This window comes from Lupinus angustifolius, chromosome LG19 (assembly GCF_001865875.1).
Source record: "Lupinus angustifolius cultivar Tanjil chromosome LG19, LupAngTanjil_v1.0, whole genome shotgun sequence".
NCBI classification, from domain to species: domain Eukaryota; kingdom Viridiplantae; phylum Streptophyta; class Magnoliopsida; order Fabales; family Fabaceae; genus Lupinus; species Lupinus angustifolius.
The window spans coordinates 4,971,747-4,988,775 of NC_032027.1; the positions used below are offsets into that span (position 1 = coordinate 4,971,747).

At 29.3% G+C, this 17,029-nt stretch overlaps 1 protein-coding gene across 1 annotated transcript; it reads left to right on the plus strand.

Moving 5' to 3' along the window:
• Positions 5,303–13,834, plus strand: LOC109333748 (ABC transporter G family member 39-like). Its single transcript, XM_019569315.1, has 20 exons — positions 5,303–6,057; positions 6,718–6,838; positions 7,066–7,154; positions 7,335–7,419; positions 7,774–8,064; positions 8,292–8,382; positions 8,785–9,685; positions 9,828–9,988; positions 10,090–10,193; positions 10,282–10,447; positions 10,544–10,639; positions 10,898–11,013; positions 11,129–11,461; positions 11,565–11,855; positions 11,972–12,055; positions 12,195–12,328; positions 12,429–12,656; positions 12,820–12,991; positions 13,103–13,357; positions 13,465–13,834. Exons 1-20 carry the CDS (start codon positions 5,708–5,710, stop codon positions 13,732–13,734), a joined length of 4,338 nt encoding a protein of 1,445 aa, XP_019424860.1. The 5' UTR covers positions 5,303–5,707; the 3' UTR covers positions 13,735–13,834.

Below are 17,029 nucleotides of genomic sequence, written 5' to 3' on the forward strand. Positions count from 1 at the left end.
GTCACATGATTGGTGTAAAAGAATATTTTTCCTTTAATAATTGAATGTCAATGAAAACGATTAAAAACTACATTCCCTAGGTTATTGACATATTGAGGGCTATTTAAAAATTATCTCCTTTCATGATGTCTAAGCTCAAATGGGGTGACTAGGGATATCTCCATGATGTTTAGGAATTACAAAAATACCTTATGTCATCAGAAAAATCTGCCTGAAGATATACATCGTTTTTTGGTTCTTACCATTACTACATTTTTGACCTATGGCAACGCCTCCATTCTATATGGTTTTAAAATCATGGTCATAGAGTACATTAGGCCACGGTTTTTAATAGTATTGTCTTATGTGTTGATTTTTCACATTTATGTACTACAATTCTAAAATCGTGGTCTTAAAGTACATTGGACAACAATTTTTAACCGTTGCCTTATCACTTATACAAAAATTGTTCTCTTTTATATTTGAATAGAGTTTTTTAAAAGTTGCCTTATCAATTATACAAAAACCATTCTTTATTATATGTGATTTTTAATCATTGCATTTTCTATTGGACAAAAACCGTTCTCTTAGGATGATTATTACTTTTATTTTTTTTTTCTAAATTAAATTGTCTATCACTCTATCCACAAACACTCAACTAGTGCCACATCTTCACTATAGAACATAATGTATCGTTACATATACGCTTCCAATTACAAGACTCGAACGCTCCTTTCTTGGAACCCAAAGAACTTTGTCACCCTTGGTTTGACCTTTCCTAAAATCGCCTCCTCAAGAAAACTTTTCTTACCGCGATTCGGCCCCGACCAAGGTATCGCTCTTTATCCCAAGACCTCCAAGTCTTTGTGTATAGAATACCTTACCTAACCGCAGCTAGGATTTTCCCAATCCTTGAATTACAATGCTTTGAGTTGTGAATGAGTACTTAATACTCAAATTTTACAATAAAGATCGAAGACTAAAACCTAAGCAAGAACTCACAAGACTTCCTAGTCTAATATGAATGTACATGCATGAGGTTTCTGAAATTATGCAATCATTAAAAACTATCTCTTTTCTTTCCAAGAAACACAAGAATGATGCAAGAAAGCTTTTCAAAGAACATGCAATATGAATATGAAACTTAAAGCCTTAGCATGATCTAATCTTTCTCCTAATGCAATATGCAATATTTTCTCCTAGATATGATAGTGAGTAACTCGAAAATATGCAGAGAAACTGATGTAAAAATGTATGGATTCTTATGTCACATATGTTGAGATTTCAGTTTAAATAGAAAGCTGTCTAAAGTCCCAGTTAATCGATTAAGTACTCATTTAATCGATTAACGGGTTGTTGAAAATAACGGTTTTCAGTTTTTCAGTTTTCTGTTGAAACTGTGATTTTGTTAATCGGTTAACACTATTCATAATCGATTAAACAGTGTAAAATCAGCTTGTTAATGCATGGTGAACTACCTATATGATATATGCTCATGCAATACATGATTTCCAAATATAATACCTTTAATGCACAAAATCAATGTATTCAAATGCATGAACCTAATTATCATATATTTTTAGATGATGTCTCATTTTAGTGGATTAGTTACTTTATTAAGTCTTGTGAGACTCACACCTAGGTTTACCTAACCTAGACTCAATATTTATGGCAAGCATCTTAGACTTCTAAAAGGATAATAAAGAATTATAACCTAAGTCTAATAAGTCAGCACTTGAGCCTTCGGCATGTTGATTGTTGAGACATCTTCAAGCTTTAACTAACTCATTGTCTTCATCAAAACATAGGCAAAATATTGCTCGTGCAATCTTTGACACTTTGCACGTTCATAAGTGTCTCCAAATGTGATTAACAATATACTGATATCGAGAAGAAATCGACACCAAAATACAAAATTGATTGAGAAGAGAATAAATAAATTTGAGAGTTAAATATAAATAAAATAAAATGAAATAATAACGATCTCAAAGTTGAGCTTAAAAATGCACGAGTTATAACTTTTCGTTGCTTTAATTTAACATTATATTTATGTAAGGACTAGTTTCACTAATAGTTAAAGTTTAAGGAGTAATCAAAAAGAAAAAATAATTTTATGGTGGTTACTTGCAAAATGCACAAAATTTAGGGTTTTCTATATATTTTTCCTTTAATAATTTGTCAAACTATGATTAAGTGTCTCCAAATGTGATGTATTAATGGAGAAAAACTTGGTTGGAGATAACATTAACATATCATATTTGTAGACATTCAATTATGGTTTGACAACTCATTTAATCGTGAGTCACTCCTACATCAAATCATTAAATATGAGATTATGAGAGAGGAGAGAGAAAGACAAGAGGGAGAGAAAAAGAGGGGAAAAATACATGAGTTAATATAGTAAGACCCATAATTTAATAATTTATCAAATTATGATTGAATATTTACAAATATGATAGATTAAGGTTGTCTCCAACCAAGTTTTTCTCATTGATACCTATAGCAATGCAATAAAGTGTCTTTAAGGTTGTTGGCTTGAACAGACACACAAAAAACTATTGTTCTTAGGCTCATATCATTTATTTTTTTTCTTACTACCAATGGTATTCCTCGCCTTTTTGAGTAAAGAACTAATCTCTCCCAGGATTCGTGGTTACCTCTCCTAACAAATATCACTCATAGGAATCGAACCGTCATCATTGGGATCGGTTTATTGAATAAGTAAGTTTCATAAAATAGATTTCCTCACATTTTAATGAAAAAATAGTTTAGATAATGTATGCATTTTTATATTACCATTCAATCTCCATATTTAATCATCATTAATTTAATTCTTAAATAGAAACAATACTCATGAATGATGTATGACTTATTGATATTATGTGCCAAAGTTATCTTAGATAATGAAGACAATTAAACACTCTTGACTCTAAAAGTTTAGATAAATGTCATTCATACTATGCATTGAGTTAAATAGTGATCAAATCTTATATTATCAAATTCTGTAAGTCCAGATATACCAGTTGAAAATAAGATAAATATAAAAATAGAAGGTAATTTTAAATAGATGGTTATAATCATCGCCTAAACTAGGATAAAAACTGCAAACAACCTTCTACACCTTGCTGAGAAGAATGTCAGACACACTCAAGACATTAATTTATATAAGAATGAGAAGCTAACTCCTTTCTAGTATTACATGTAACTACTTGAACTTGATGTATATGAATTATGATTTAATTTTTGAACATGTAATAAGAATTCCATGGTTGAACTAGACTTAAGAATAGATAATGAAGTCTAATATAAGATTCTTCACATTCTTTAATTCCTTACTTTTATTTAATTATCATTAAACAATTCTCAAAATAACCTTCTTATTACTCAATTTAATTGAGTTTTCAATTAATTTAGTATCAATCAATCTCCCTAAATATAATACTTTTTATACTTCTTTTCCTACAATAGTTTGCTTATCTAATATACCAATTTGTGAGCTCGTAATTCATGATGTAATTTTACACCTATTGTGGTTAAATATTAAAACAGTTATAAGTATTTTATACTTATAAAAACAAGCAAATTGTTTATAAAACTTTCTCAGATGGTTTATTTTTTACCCACACTAAATTCATTTTAAAATAGTATTTATATATTTTACTTAAATTGTATTTTTTTTGCCTCGGAGAATTTAGTGAGGGACATGTAAAAAAAACTTATTGCAGTTTTTACATCTTAAGTCATATTTTTAAGATGGTGCATTGACGCTGAGATAATTCTTTTATATGTTATTATATTTTTTTATTTTTTTATTTATTAATATAATTTTGATGGTCCCATGAATCAACCAATAGAGAGAACTATCATATATAAAATGTAAGCATCCAAATTCAAACTCTATGGGTTGTACAATTTTTCTGAAAATTGTGCCTATAAAAATGATGATTAGTAAATTTTTATTTCAAAAACATTTTTTTGTAGTTAATTGATATTTACAATATTAGACCATTAGCATTAATTTCTTGCACATATTGTAAAACTGTATTAAATTTTATAACTAACAATTTAACATTTTTTTCTAAATTTTAAATATCTTAAAATTTATATTAATATTAAAACAAACACTGTTCATGGCAAGGATATGCTCATAGATTAACCAACTACTATTCGACAACATTAAAATCATTTTTTGCTATTTTTTGGAGCACAGTGGAATGTTCCAGTGATATGATACATATTCTATTAATATTTTTATATATAAATAAATAGGTAAACTAATGGGGATTTTTTTAATTATTATTTCCCAAATAGATACTACTAAAGGGAAACTCTAGAAGAAACCGAAATATTCTTTTGTGATTGAAAGGAAAAATATATATTTTGATAATTGGGAAAAAGCCCTTTATGGATATTTATCTTAATACAGAGTCCATTGCACAACTAATGTTTGAGTAATGCTGCATTTTTATAATAAATAAGCCTGAAAATCTTTTTAATTATATAAGTTATTTTATGTACTTAAGTGATATATGTGAATTTCTAAGTAAGTAGATGCGTATCACTTTCCTATAGTCATCATGAGCATCTTAGGCTTATTTTGTTTGTAGTATATATATAACATTTTTTATCGATTTTTATTTCTCCAACTTAAGGAAACATTTAACTTAATTAAAAAATAGTTTTTAAAAGAATTCTGATATATCTATAAATATCATGTAAAATATTAAATATATATTTATTATATTTTAAATAATAGATTAGTTTAAATAATTTAATATATGTACCCAAAAAAGTTTTAAATAATTTAATATGTTACATTTATTGTGATTCACAACAATTGTCAAAAAGTATTACCTTCATATACCACTAATTTTTTATTCTTAATAAAAACTAGTGTGTACATGCACTCCGTGTCTGCTGGTGAATATTGCATATTACATATTCAATTTTTATATATTTTTATTTTTAAGAATTAGAATGTATTGTTGTGTTCGGTGTACTTTATATTACTTTTTGTATGTTTATGATAATATTTAATTTAATGTGAGATATATGGTTAATTAATGTGTTGATTGTGATCGTTTAGGATTATATGATTTTTTTGTAAAAGTTGAATAATGTTAAGGGCAAAATAGGAAATGAAAATAATAACATGAAGAAGTTATTTCAAGTTTTGACTTTATTTTGACTTTATATATAATATAGATAAAACATAAATTAATTATAAATGTATTAACTTTTATTTTGTAACAAATAAGAATGAAAGGTTATACCAAGCAGATACACAAATTATGTACTTATTTGCTAGTATATTACTCTACATCCTCTAACTTATCTTATTTTTATATTTATTTCATTTATATTTTCTATTATATTAATTACTCTAGATCCTCTAACTTCTTTTACTTTACATCTCCAGATTTTCTCCACTTTCAACAGATTCGCAGTATCTCTTAAATATTAAGTTAACTTGACTTGCTTTCATACCTTTCTAAAAAGATATAATGCACATAGTTTTTTATGAGAATTTATTAGGTGATCCTTCTATATATATATAACTCTTATAAGTTACTCACATATCATCTCTCATATTCTCTAAACCAAAACTAAATATCTAACACATGATATAATATCAGAGTCCAAAAAAACCAACAACAAAAATATCATTAACCATTACGAGGTAGCTATCTAGGGTTACCTCACATTATTTGCAACAAGTTATTCAAAAATGGCATCATTATCTTCATATAATGATTTAGAACGTTCAAGAAGCCGTGGCTTGAGCTTTGAAGAAGTGTGGAATAGTGGTGCACCTGATGTATTCAATGTGAGTCGTCACTCACAAAATGATGCTGAAGAAAATCTCATGTGGGCTGCCATAGAAAGATTACCAACTTATGATCGCATGAGAAAAGGAGTGTTGAAACAAATGCATGATGATGGAAATATTGTGCATAACGAAATTGATATTGTTAACCTAAAGTTTCAAGATAAGAAGGTTATAATGGATAAGATACTACACTTGGTGGAGCAAGATAATGAGAAGTTTCTAAGCAAACTAAGAGATCGAATTGACAGGTTTGTAAAAATAATTAATTAATTTCTAAAAAATTATATATTTTCTACAAAATTAACGTGTTACAAGGAAATCAACATGTGTCATAAAATACAACTTTAAAGTGCATTTTGTTATAAAGTTACTTTTTTAGGAGAATTATTATAGTAATTTATTAATATTTGTATGTAAAATGCTGAATTCACATTTGAAAGTTACATCACCATCTTTACAAGAAAATGGACATGTGTCACAAACTATAACTTTAAAGTACATTATTTTGTGACTTGTGTTACTTTTTTTATATGATAATAACTATTATACTAATTTTATAATAAGAAGATACATTATTATTAATATTTATATGTAAAATGTTGAATTTACATTTGAGATTTATATCATTAATTAGTTTGATCTATAAGATTAAGAAACTCGATTTGATTTCCTATTTTGGATATCAATTATCCTTTTTGAGGCAACTAATCTTATAACACGTTGAACTCTTAAAGATTAAATTGATTGAAAATGTGAAAGTGGGAAACCAAACTAATGCGTATGTAATTTTAGTAAATAAATTGATTAATGATGTGAATCACAGGACAAAATTGATGTTTAAATTTAATTTGGTCAATATTAATGCAATCTTTTCATTAAATTGCGTTTGGCGTGTTGTTATAATGAAGGGTGGGGATTACACTTCCTAAAATTGAAGTCCGGTATGAAGATTTATATGTGGAAGGAGATGTGCATGTTGGGGGTAGAGCACTTCCTACATTGTTGAATGTTTTGCTGAACATTCTTGAGGTATTTGTTTTATTTCATTCTCCAAAATCTGAATTGGTTATTTAAAGAATCTATATTGGATCCAATATTTAATGGATATGGTGACATGTGTACTTTAAAATTTTAACAGTTTAATTTTTAAATAATTTTTTTATAAATTATCAAATCTGTATTTTAGTATTGGACTTTATGAGAGAATCTCAACCCTTGCTAAACATATTTTGTGATTTATTTATTTTTCACATTAGGTTATTGCTGGAGTGCTTCATCTTATAAAATCTAAGAAGAAAGAAATTCAGATTCTTAAAAATGTCAGTGGAATCGTCAAACCATCAAGGTAGCAAATTGCATATTAATTTTCAAAAGAATATTTAAACATATCATACTAATTATTATTAAAAAATTAAAGATTGATGACACATTCACCAAAAAATATATTCTATTCAATCATTTTATTTAACTAATTTTGTTATTTGAAACTAACATATATTTAATTATTTTCCTATGAAAATATCAGGATCACTTTACTTTTGGGTCCACCAGCCTCAGGGAAAAGTACATTACTTCTGGCACTGGCAGGGAAACTTGACAAGGATTTAAGGGTTTGTTTTCATTTTTAGAATTAGTATTTTTTATTCTTTTTATATTCTTTTTTCATGTGAACAGTAATAACTAAAAGCTTGTAAGTGTGTAGATAAATTATCAAATTAGAGTTTTTGATAAAATTAACTGTAAAACTACCTGAAATTTATTAAATAACTACAAAAGGACATATAATATTTAGTATTATTTGTTTAGTTATTTATTACTTAATTTATAATTATTAATTGGAGTAATTAAATAAAGAAATAATTTAGTAAAATTATCTAGTTTACCAACAAGTTATTTAAATCCTCCTATGATCTTATGTGTAATTTTGTATACAACAATGCTAACTTAATGTTAACTATGAACAGACTTCTGGGAAAATCACATACTGTGGGCATGAGCTAAATGAATTTGTTCCTCAAAAAACTTCGGCCTATATTAGTCAACAAGACTTGCACATTGGACAAATGACAGTGAAAGAAACCTTAGATTTTTCAGGAAGATGTCTTGGTGTTGGAAGTAGATATGACATGTTGGCTGAACTTACAAGAAGAGAAAAACAAGAAGGAATTAAGCCAGACCCTGAAATTGATGCATTCATGAAGGCTTTAGCAATGTCAGGCCAAGAAACTAGTTTATCTACTGATTATATTCTCAAGGTATATATGTTTCGGGGGGAAAATGTATGCAAGGACAATATACGAGTTTGATACACTGTCGCTAAGTAATACAAATGAACGACTGTGTATAAATCTTTATACTGATTGTGCATACATATTATATGTTTTTGTTGTCTTAACATTATGTTATTAGCATTATTTCTAAGCTCTCTATGTTTTAATCTTGCACTATTTTGTATAAATTAACTTACATTATGTTCTTATAGATACTTGGATTGGATATTTGTGCGGACATTATGGTTGGCGATAACATGAATAGGGGTATCTCTGGTGGACAAAAGAAGCGTGTGACAACAGGTAAATTTCTATTCTGTTATATGTGTGTGTGATAATGAGCTGAAGTTTTAAAACAATCATAATGATAAGAATAATTAGAAGAAGAAGTATATAGCAGCAAAATATGCTATTTATGTTATTCTTCGCATTTATTTTTTGTATAACCAAGGGTGTTCCCTCACACTATGTGTAAGGAACTAACCATTTTTGGGCTGCATGACTGTCTCTCCAATAAGTATCGCATCAAACCTTTGACCTTTTGGTATATCTAGAGATTCAATGAGACCTTATACCACTAGACCAACGCCTTGTTGATGTGTTATTCTTCGTATAAAACAGCCAATGTGGTAACACAAGATGCAGAGGTTTGAAATAATGACCATATCTTTCATTTATAGTAATTGATTTTGGTTTAACTTGTAGGGGAGATGTTGGTTGGACCAGCAAAGGCACTCTTTATGGATGAAATATCAACAGGATTGGACAGCTCCACCACATTTCAGATATGCAAGGTCATGAGACAAATGGTTCATATTATGGATATAACCATGGTGATTTCTCTTCTGCAGCCAGCTCCAGAGACATATGAACTCTTTGATGACATTATCCTACTTTCGGAAGGTCAAACTGTATACCAAGGTCCGCGCGAGAATGTGCTAGAGTTTTTCGAACACATGGGTTTCAAATGTCCCGCGAGAAAAGGAGTTGCTGATTTTTTGCAAGAAGTAACATCTAAGAAAGACCAGCAACAATACTGGAATAGGGAAAATGAACCATACAGATATGTTACAGTTCCTGAATTTGTAAATGCCTTCAGTTCTTTTAAAATAGGAGAACAAATTAGGAATGAGTTAAAGGTTCCCTATGAGAAGGAACAAACCCACCCTGCTGCCTTAGTGAAAGACAAGTATGGTATATCAAATCGGGAACTACTGCAGGCATGCTTTACAAGAGAAGTGTTGCTTATGAAGCGCGGCTCATTTGTCTACATATTCAAGACTATACAGATAACAATCATGTCTATTGTAGCCCTCACCGTCTTCCTTAGAACTCAAAATCATCCCGGAACTTTTGATGGTGGACAGAAATACATGGGAGGACTATTTTTCGCTGTAACAAATTTGATGTTTAATGGCATGTCCGAACAAGCCACGATTATTCAAAGGCTTCCTATCTTTTACAAACAAAGGGAATTGTTGTTTTTCCCTCCATGGGCATTTGCGCTACCTATATGGGTTCTCAGGATCCCTCTCTCCCTAATGGATTCAGGAATATGGATCATCTTTACATACTATACAATTGGATATGCTCCTTCTGCTGGCAGGTAGTAAAAGTGTTTGTTTTGTTTCTCATTTTAGATTCAAGCAAGTTAGATAAGTTTCTGAAAAATATTGTTGTTTTGTCTTAGTGGTGATAATAGAATGAAAAAAATAGCCCTTACCTCACATTTTCCTCTATTTCATCAGATTCTTCAGACATCTCTTGGTACTATTTTGCATTCATCAGATGGCCGTCTCGCTTTTTCGGTGCATAGCTGCAATTAGTAGAACACAAGTTGTTGCCAATATAATATCTTTCTTAGTCTTTCAAGTAATGTTTGTACTTGGAGGTTTTATTATCTCTAAAGGTAATTCACTAATCACTTCTTATCTCCAGAGGTTTAAATTTCTTAATATTTTGATTCTTCTTTTAGAGCAAGTACTTAATTTTTCAGCATTTTGCCTGCAGATGCTATTAAGAAATGGCTGATATGGGGATATTATATGTCTCCTATGATGTATGGTCAGAATGCCATAGTAATAAATGAATTTTTAGATGATAGATGGAGTCAGGTAAGAAATCATTTTTCTCATTCTGGTTACTCTATACCTATCTTACATGCATGAAAATACAGCTAAATATGTTTTATACATTTTGCAGCCAAATACGGATCAGAGAATTCATGCAACTACGATTGGAAAAGCAATTCTCAAATCTAGAGGCTTCTATACACAAGGTTATTGGTATTGGATAGGAATTGGAGCCTTGCTTGGCTTTGCAGTTCTTTTCAACCTTATCTTTATAGTTGCATTGACTTACTTGAGTCGTAAGTATATATCTTTTATTTTAAACATTTGTGATTGGATGGAATTTTTTTTACATTCAATTTGTAAACCTTTTTAATGGCAAATCAAAATTTCAGCTTTCGGTGATTCAAAATCATCAATCATCACGGATGAAGATGAGGAGAAGAAGAAGAAGAATGAAAAGCCATCTACTAGAAAAAAGGACACTCGAGGTTTTGATCGATATCTTGCCTTTTCTCCTTAGCTTCTTGGTGATTTCAAGTGTATCTCATTGTTATTGTTATTTACAGAATTTTGGTGTATAATTTCTTTGTTCAAAAATGTTTTCAATTTAGTTACACTAGTTCTATGGAATGGATTTGAATTTTTGACGTACAAATTCTATTCTTCACCATGCTTCAACATGGCTCTAGTGATATTATTCAGTGACAACATTTCATTTAGTTCTTCATATTTCTAATAAATTACAGGGAAATCAGAAATTAATGGTTCTTCTAATCAAGAACCAAGAACAGGAATGACTCTGCCATTTCAACCTCTTTCACTTACATTTAATCATGTCAACTACTATGTAGATATGCCTGCAGTAAGTTACTTAATTCTATATAGCATTCTTTAATGTTTTGCTTAAATTGTTTCAACTTTATCTTCTATTTGATTACTTTGAGGCTTATGCACTTTTGGATATCTTATGACATTAGGAAATGAAAAAGCAAGGAATCCCCGATGATCGACTTCAGCTGCTTAAAGATGTTAGTGGTGCTTTCAGACCAGGTATATTGACAGCACTCATGGGTGTTAGTGGTGCTGGGAAGACAACTCTCATGGATGTATTAGCTGGAAGAAAAACAGGAGGGTACATTGAAGGAAGTATTACCATCTCAGGCTATCCAAAGAATCAAGAAACATTTGCTCGAATTAGCGGTTACTGTGAACAGAATGACATTCATTCTCCAAATGTTACTGTCTATGAATCACTATTATTCTCGGCTTGGCTTCGTCTTTCGGCAGATGTAAATACGCAAGAACGAAAGGTTTGTTTTATAATATTAGTCATGTTTTCTCATTTATTGTCAATTAGCTAACCTTTTAATGCAATTCTTTTATATTAGAATTCTAATTATTTTGGCGATTCAGATGTTTGTCGATGAAGTTATGGAATTATTGGAGCTTAAACCAATCGGAGATACTTTAGTGGGTCTTCCAGGCACAGGTGGTTTGTCAACAGAACAAAGGAAAAGGCTTACTATTGCGGTAGAGTTGGTTGCAAACCCTTCAATCATCTTCATGGATGAACCAACATCTGGCCTTGATGCCAGAGCGGCTGCAATTGTTATGCGAACTGTGAGAAATACTGTGAACACAGGGAGAACCGTTGTCTGCACAATTCACCAGCCAAGCATAGACATTTTTGAAAGTTTTGACGAGGCATGTTTGGACTCTAATGATCATAGTGTTTGCGTTAGATGCGTTATTACATTGGTTGATTACTTCTATAAATTGCATATTTTTTAATTTAGTTTCTTTGTTTTTTGTCTTTGCAGTTAGTATTAATGAAAAGAGGAGGTCAAATCAGCTATGCTGGACCTATTGGTCATCAATCACAGAAGCTTATAGAGTACTTCGAAGTGAGCATTGAAGCTTTTTTGTTATCTATCATCCTTAGAGTTCATACCCCATCTTCATAATTTAACCACTATGGGTTGTTTATAATTTATTTTAGCGGATGAAGTCTCATTTAGCGCTAACATACATATTCGACATTAGGGTATTGCAGGGGTTGAAAAAATCACAGATGGTTATAATCCTGCTACATGGATGCTTGAAGTTAGCACTCCTTTAATTGAGTCTCAACTTGATGTAGATTTTGCACAGCTCTATACTAACTCTACCCAATACCAGTGAGTATTCTACCCAGTGATTTATGCCACCTTTTCACAAGGTTATGTGACTCAAGAATTCTTGTTTTTTAACTTTCCATTTTATCTGTACTTTCTTTAGGAGGAATCAAGAACTTATCAAAGAGCTAAGTACTCCACCACCAGATTCCAAGGACTTGTTCTTCGAATCGGTTTATGCCCAATCATTTTATGTACAATGGAAAGCTTGTTTCTGGAAACTACATTGGTCCTATTGGAGAAATCCTCAGTATAATTTCACCCGGTACAGTTTGACAATAATTATGGGACTAATATTTGGTGCAGTCTTTTGGAACAAAGGCAAAATGATGTAAGTCCTTTGATAATTTACATATTCATTGAACTTATCTATAACCTTTGGAAAAAGATGGTTTTGCTCTCTTGTCTTATCAATTTTGTTTTGTATTATAAGCCATCACAATTAAACTTGCATTTCAAGTATTGATTTTTTTATGAACCAATTTGATTGGCAGATCGGAACAACAAGATTTATTGAATATGTTTGGAGGATTGTATGTTGCTGTTGTTTTCCTTGGATTCATGAATGCTTCTGCAGTGCAACCAATTGTCGATATCGAAAGAACTGTTCTATATCGTGAAAAAGCGGCAGGGATGTATTCAGCATTCCCCTATGCAATCAGCCAGGTAAATGCAAATGATGAGAGTTTTTCAGACCATGTTGCTGTGTTAAATGCTTTGTCCCAATGGAAAATATACAAAACCAATCTAATTGCACTTCATTGTTTCTCTATATAGGTAGCAATTGAGGGAATTTATATCATAATCCAAACAGTTGTTTACAGTCTTATCCTTTACTCCATGATTGGGTTAAAATGGAGGGCAGATAAATTCTTCTGGTTCTACTACTATATAACGACATGTTTCTTGTACTACACACTGTACGGTATGATGGCTGTCGCATTAACTCCGGGTTACCAAGTTGCGGCAATTTCTATGTCCTTCTTCATGACATTGTGGAACTTGTTTGCCGGCTTTACTATTCCAATGACTGTAAGTAACATGCCATTGTTATATATATACTTTCATATTTGACTTCGGAAAACTATGTCTTTTTCTTTTGCATGTCATAACTTATATTTTTCTCCTATATGTTGCAGCAAATTCCTATATGGTGGAGATGGTTCTATTGGATTTGCCCTGTTCCTTGGACATTCAATGGCATTATTACTTCTCAATATGGTGACTTAGAGTCAGAAATAATAATACCAGGATCTGCAAATATGGGATTCAAGGCTTTCCTTAAAGATAGGTTTGGTTTTCACCATGACTTCCTTCCAGTGATTGCTGTAGTTCATATATCCTGGTCTTTCCTCTTCTTGTTAGGCTTCGCCTTCGGCATCAAATTCTTGAACTTCCAGAAAAGATAGCCTAGGTTCTGGGTTTGCCTAAGCAATTTTTCATTTGGTTTCATAATGGTTTCAGTTTTTCATATCAGTTACATAAAAACAATGTATGAACATTTTCAGAGTTATTGTATTGACCAAATTATTGAAGATCTTAGATCATATATGTTAGTGTATAGCAGTCTGCATTTGAGACACCAAAACTTCAGCATTCTCTCTCAAGATCATAATGGCATGCAAGAGCTTGCTTCCAATAATACTTTGTTATATACACAACATTAAAAGATAAAAGAGAGATGAAAAAAATCACGAGTCCCTTCAGATAAATACTTGATTATTGTTACATATTTCCACTGTTTCACTAATGAAAATCATGAGCCAAGAAATAAAGATTCATCTCAAATTCTCAATTCAATTTTTGCTTTTCTATCTTAGAACCGATCAACAAATGAAGGAGAGAGCATATCCTTTCTGCATAATAATAATTAATAAGCTTGGTATAAATGAAATAAGAATTTATTACATTTTAACAACTTAGATTAGATCATCATATCTATATTTAGAATCTTAGTTTCTATGTACCAAAAAAAAAAGAATCTTAATATTAAAGATATTTTGGAGATTATTTTTGGAAAATGGTTGTTAGTTAGGAAGTTAATAATTAACTAGTTAAGTTTGTTTTAGTTGCTTGTTTTATAAGCTTTCTTTTTCTTCTTTTCTCTTATATAAATAAACATATTGACTCATTTTTCATTGAATTCAATAATGAAAATATTACGAGGTATTCTTCAATACTATAGTGTCAACTCTCTTTTTCCATGAAACTTGAATCTTTGTTCTTCTTATTCCTATCTTGAGTTCTTTCTTTTCAAGTATGGAAAATTATCTTTCAACACTTATTTTCTAAATTAATTAATTAAAGATCTAATAAATTAACAAAGATCATAATTTCTCTTTCTTTCAACTCTGTTCAAATATTTTCTATCAAACATATACAATGATGTTTATATCAACCAATGCCCATTAATAGTGATAACAAGGCATATACTTCCAACTCAAAAAGAACCTTTCCCTTGATATTTTGCTGTATACACACAACCCACAAGACACTGAATTAAACATAGGCAATAATAACTTCATCATATTATACTAAAGAAAGATAGATTGACTATTGCGTGTAATTACAACCACCTTTTAAAGTTAATGTAATTTAATTTCAACTACCTTTCTTGTATGAGTGATATAAGAATTTATTCACGGAAGAACAAAAGAACAGTACATTGACTATTGCGTGTAATTAACTTAAAGTTCGGGTTAGTAAAGATTCTAAGTGATATCATAATGTTTATTTCCTAAAAGAAAAATCAATACACTAATGCTTATTAGATATATTAGAATAGGAGGGAAAAATGTACCTGCTAACCGTATAAGAGTGTTATTTATTATCAGTGAATCAACTATCATTTATAGTTAATCTTATTGATTATTTAAAATATAATACAAATGAATAGTGAATAATAAATTGATTATGTATAAAATTTTATTGACAGTATATAAATATTACACTATTAGAATAATGAGAAAAAAATATATACATGAATGATATAAGAATTTTATAAATTATTATTATATTATTTATTATTATTTAATCTTTATTGACTTTTAAATATAAGTCATCCTAGACTAAATTTTAACTTTAACATAAACATTAAATTTTAACTTTAACATAAACATTAAACTCTAGAATAATTTTAGTGTATATTATGCACTATCAACAAAAACAATTATACAATATATCATTTTATCCATTTGAGTTATTTTCTTTTAAATAATCACTAATAACAATGCATATATTTTTTCTCATAAGTTTATAATTAAGTTCTCACAGATGAAAATAAAAATCAAGACTAAAATTAATAGCCAATCATTTCATATCTTTTGGCATCCAAAGCAGGACCTTATTATAGTACTTGTCTGGGTTGGGGAGAAAATGAATGATACAGAATTTGAGAAGGTGAGGTCCAGTGGGGCCCACTGTCCCCCATTTCATCGGTCATCACCATACTGCACACTACACTTGCCTGCAATCTTACACACACGTATAACCATTTACTTCTTCTTTGATCAAAACCTTACCATAATACTCTGTTAAGTTTATTATATTTTTAGACGAAGAAATGTATATTTAAGAATTAGAATAAAATGTATATTTAAGAATTAGAATAAAATATATATTTATATCAGGAGATAATTTATTTTTCCAATCAGTAAAAATATGACATATATATTATTTTATTTTATTTTAGAAAATATTTTTGTAAAAAATAATTAAGTATAACATTATTTTAATAACTCAATGAGATAATTTATTTCCTTCTACCAGAAAATAATTTATTCTATTTAAGAATTCAACAATATTACACTTATATTTTATGTTTTAATTTTTTATGTTACTAATATGTACAAAAACTTCGTGTTTGCTGGTCAATATTGCATGATATTACGTATTTAATTTTTATATATTTTATTTTTAGAATTAGAATGTATTTGTTGTGTTCGATGTGCTTTATATTATAATTTTTTGTGTATTTATGATAATGTTCAATTTAATGTGAAAGATATACTTAATTAATGTGTCAGTGGTTGTTATTTATGATTATATAATTTTTTTTGTAAAATAAATAATATTAAGGGCAAAACAGGAAATGAAAATTACACCATAATAAAAATTATACCATATTTTGACTTTATATAATACTAGTGTGTACAGGCACTTCGTGCCTGCCAGCAATATTGCTTGATATTACGTATTTAATTTTTATATATTTCATTTTTTGTAATTATAATATATTTGTTATATTCGGTGTACTTTATATTATAGTTTTTGTGTGTTTATGATAATGTTTAGTTTAAGGTGAGAGATGTGGTTAATTAATATGTTGGTGATTGTTATTTATGATTATATAGTTTTTTGTAAAAATAAATAACGTTAAAGTTATACCATATTTTGACTTCATATAATACTAGTGTGTACATACATTTCTTGTCTGCCAGTTAATATTACATGATACTACATATTCAATTTTTATATATTACAATTTTTAGAATTAGAATATATTTGTTGTGTTTGATGTACTTTATATTATAATTTTTTGTGTTTATGATAATGTTTAATTTAATGTAATGAATGTGATTAATTAATGTATTGATAGTGGTTACTTAGGATTATATGAATTTTGTAAAAATTAAATAATGTTAAAGACAAAATAGAAAGTAGAAATTACACCATAATAAAAATTATACCATATTTTACCTTTAG

Coding starts and splice junctions, on each gene's coding strand:
- LOC109333748 (XM_019569315.1), top strand. CDS start 5,708: ATGGCATCATTATCTTCATATAATGATTTAGAACGTTCAAGAAGCCGT. Junction 9,686..9,827: donor TATGCTCCTTCTGCTGGCAG/GTAGTAAAAGTG, acceptor CTATTTCATCAG/ATTCTTCAGACATCTCTTGG. Junction 12,657..12,819: donor TGGAACAAAGGCAAAATGAT/GTAAGTCCTTTG, acceptor TTTGATTGGCAG/ATCGGAACAACAAGATTTAT.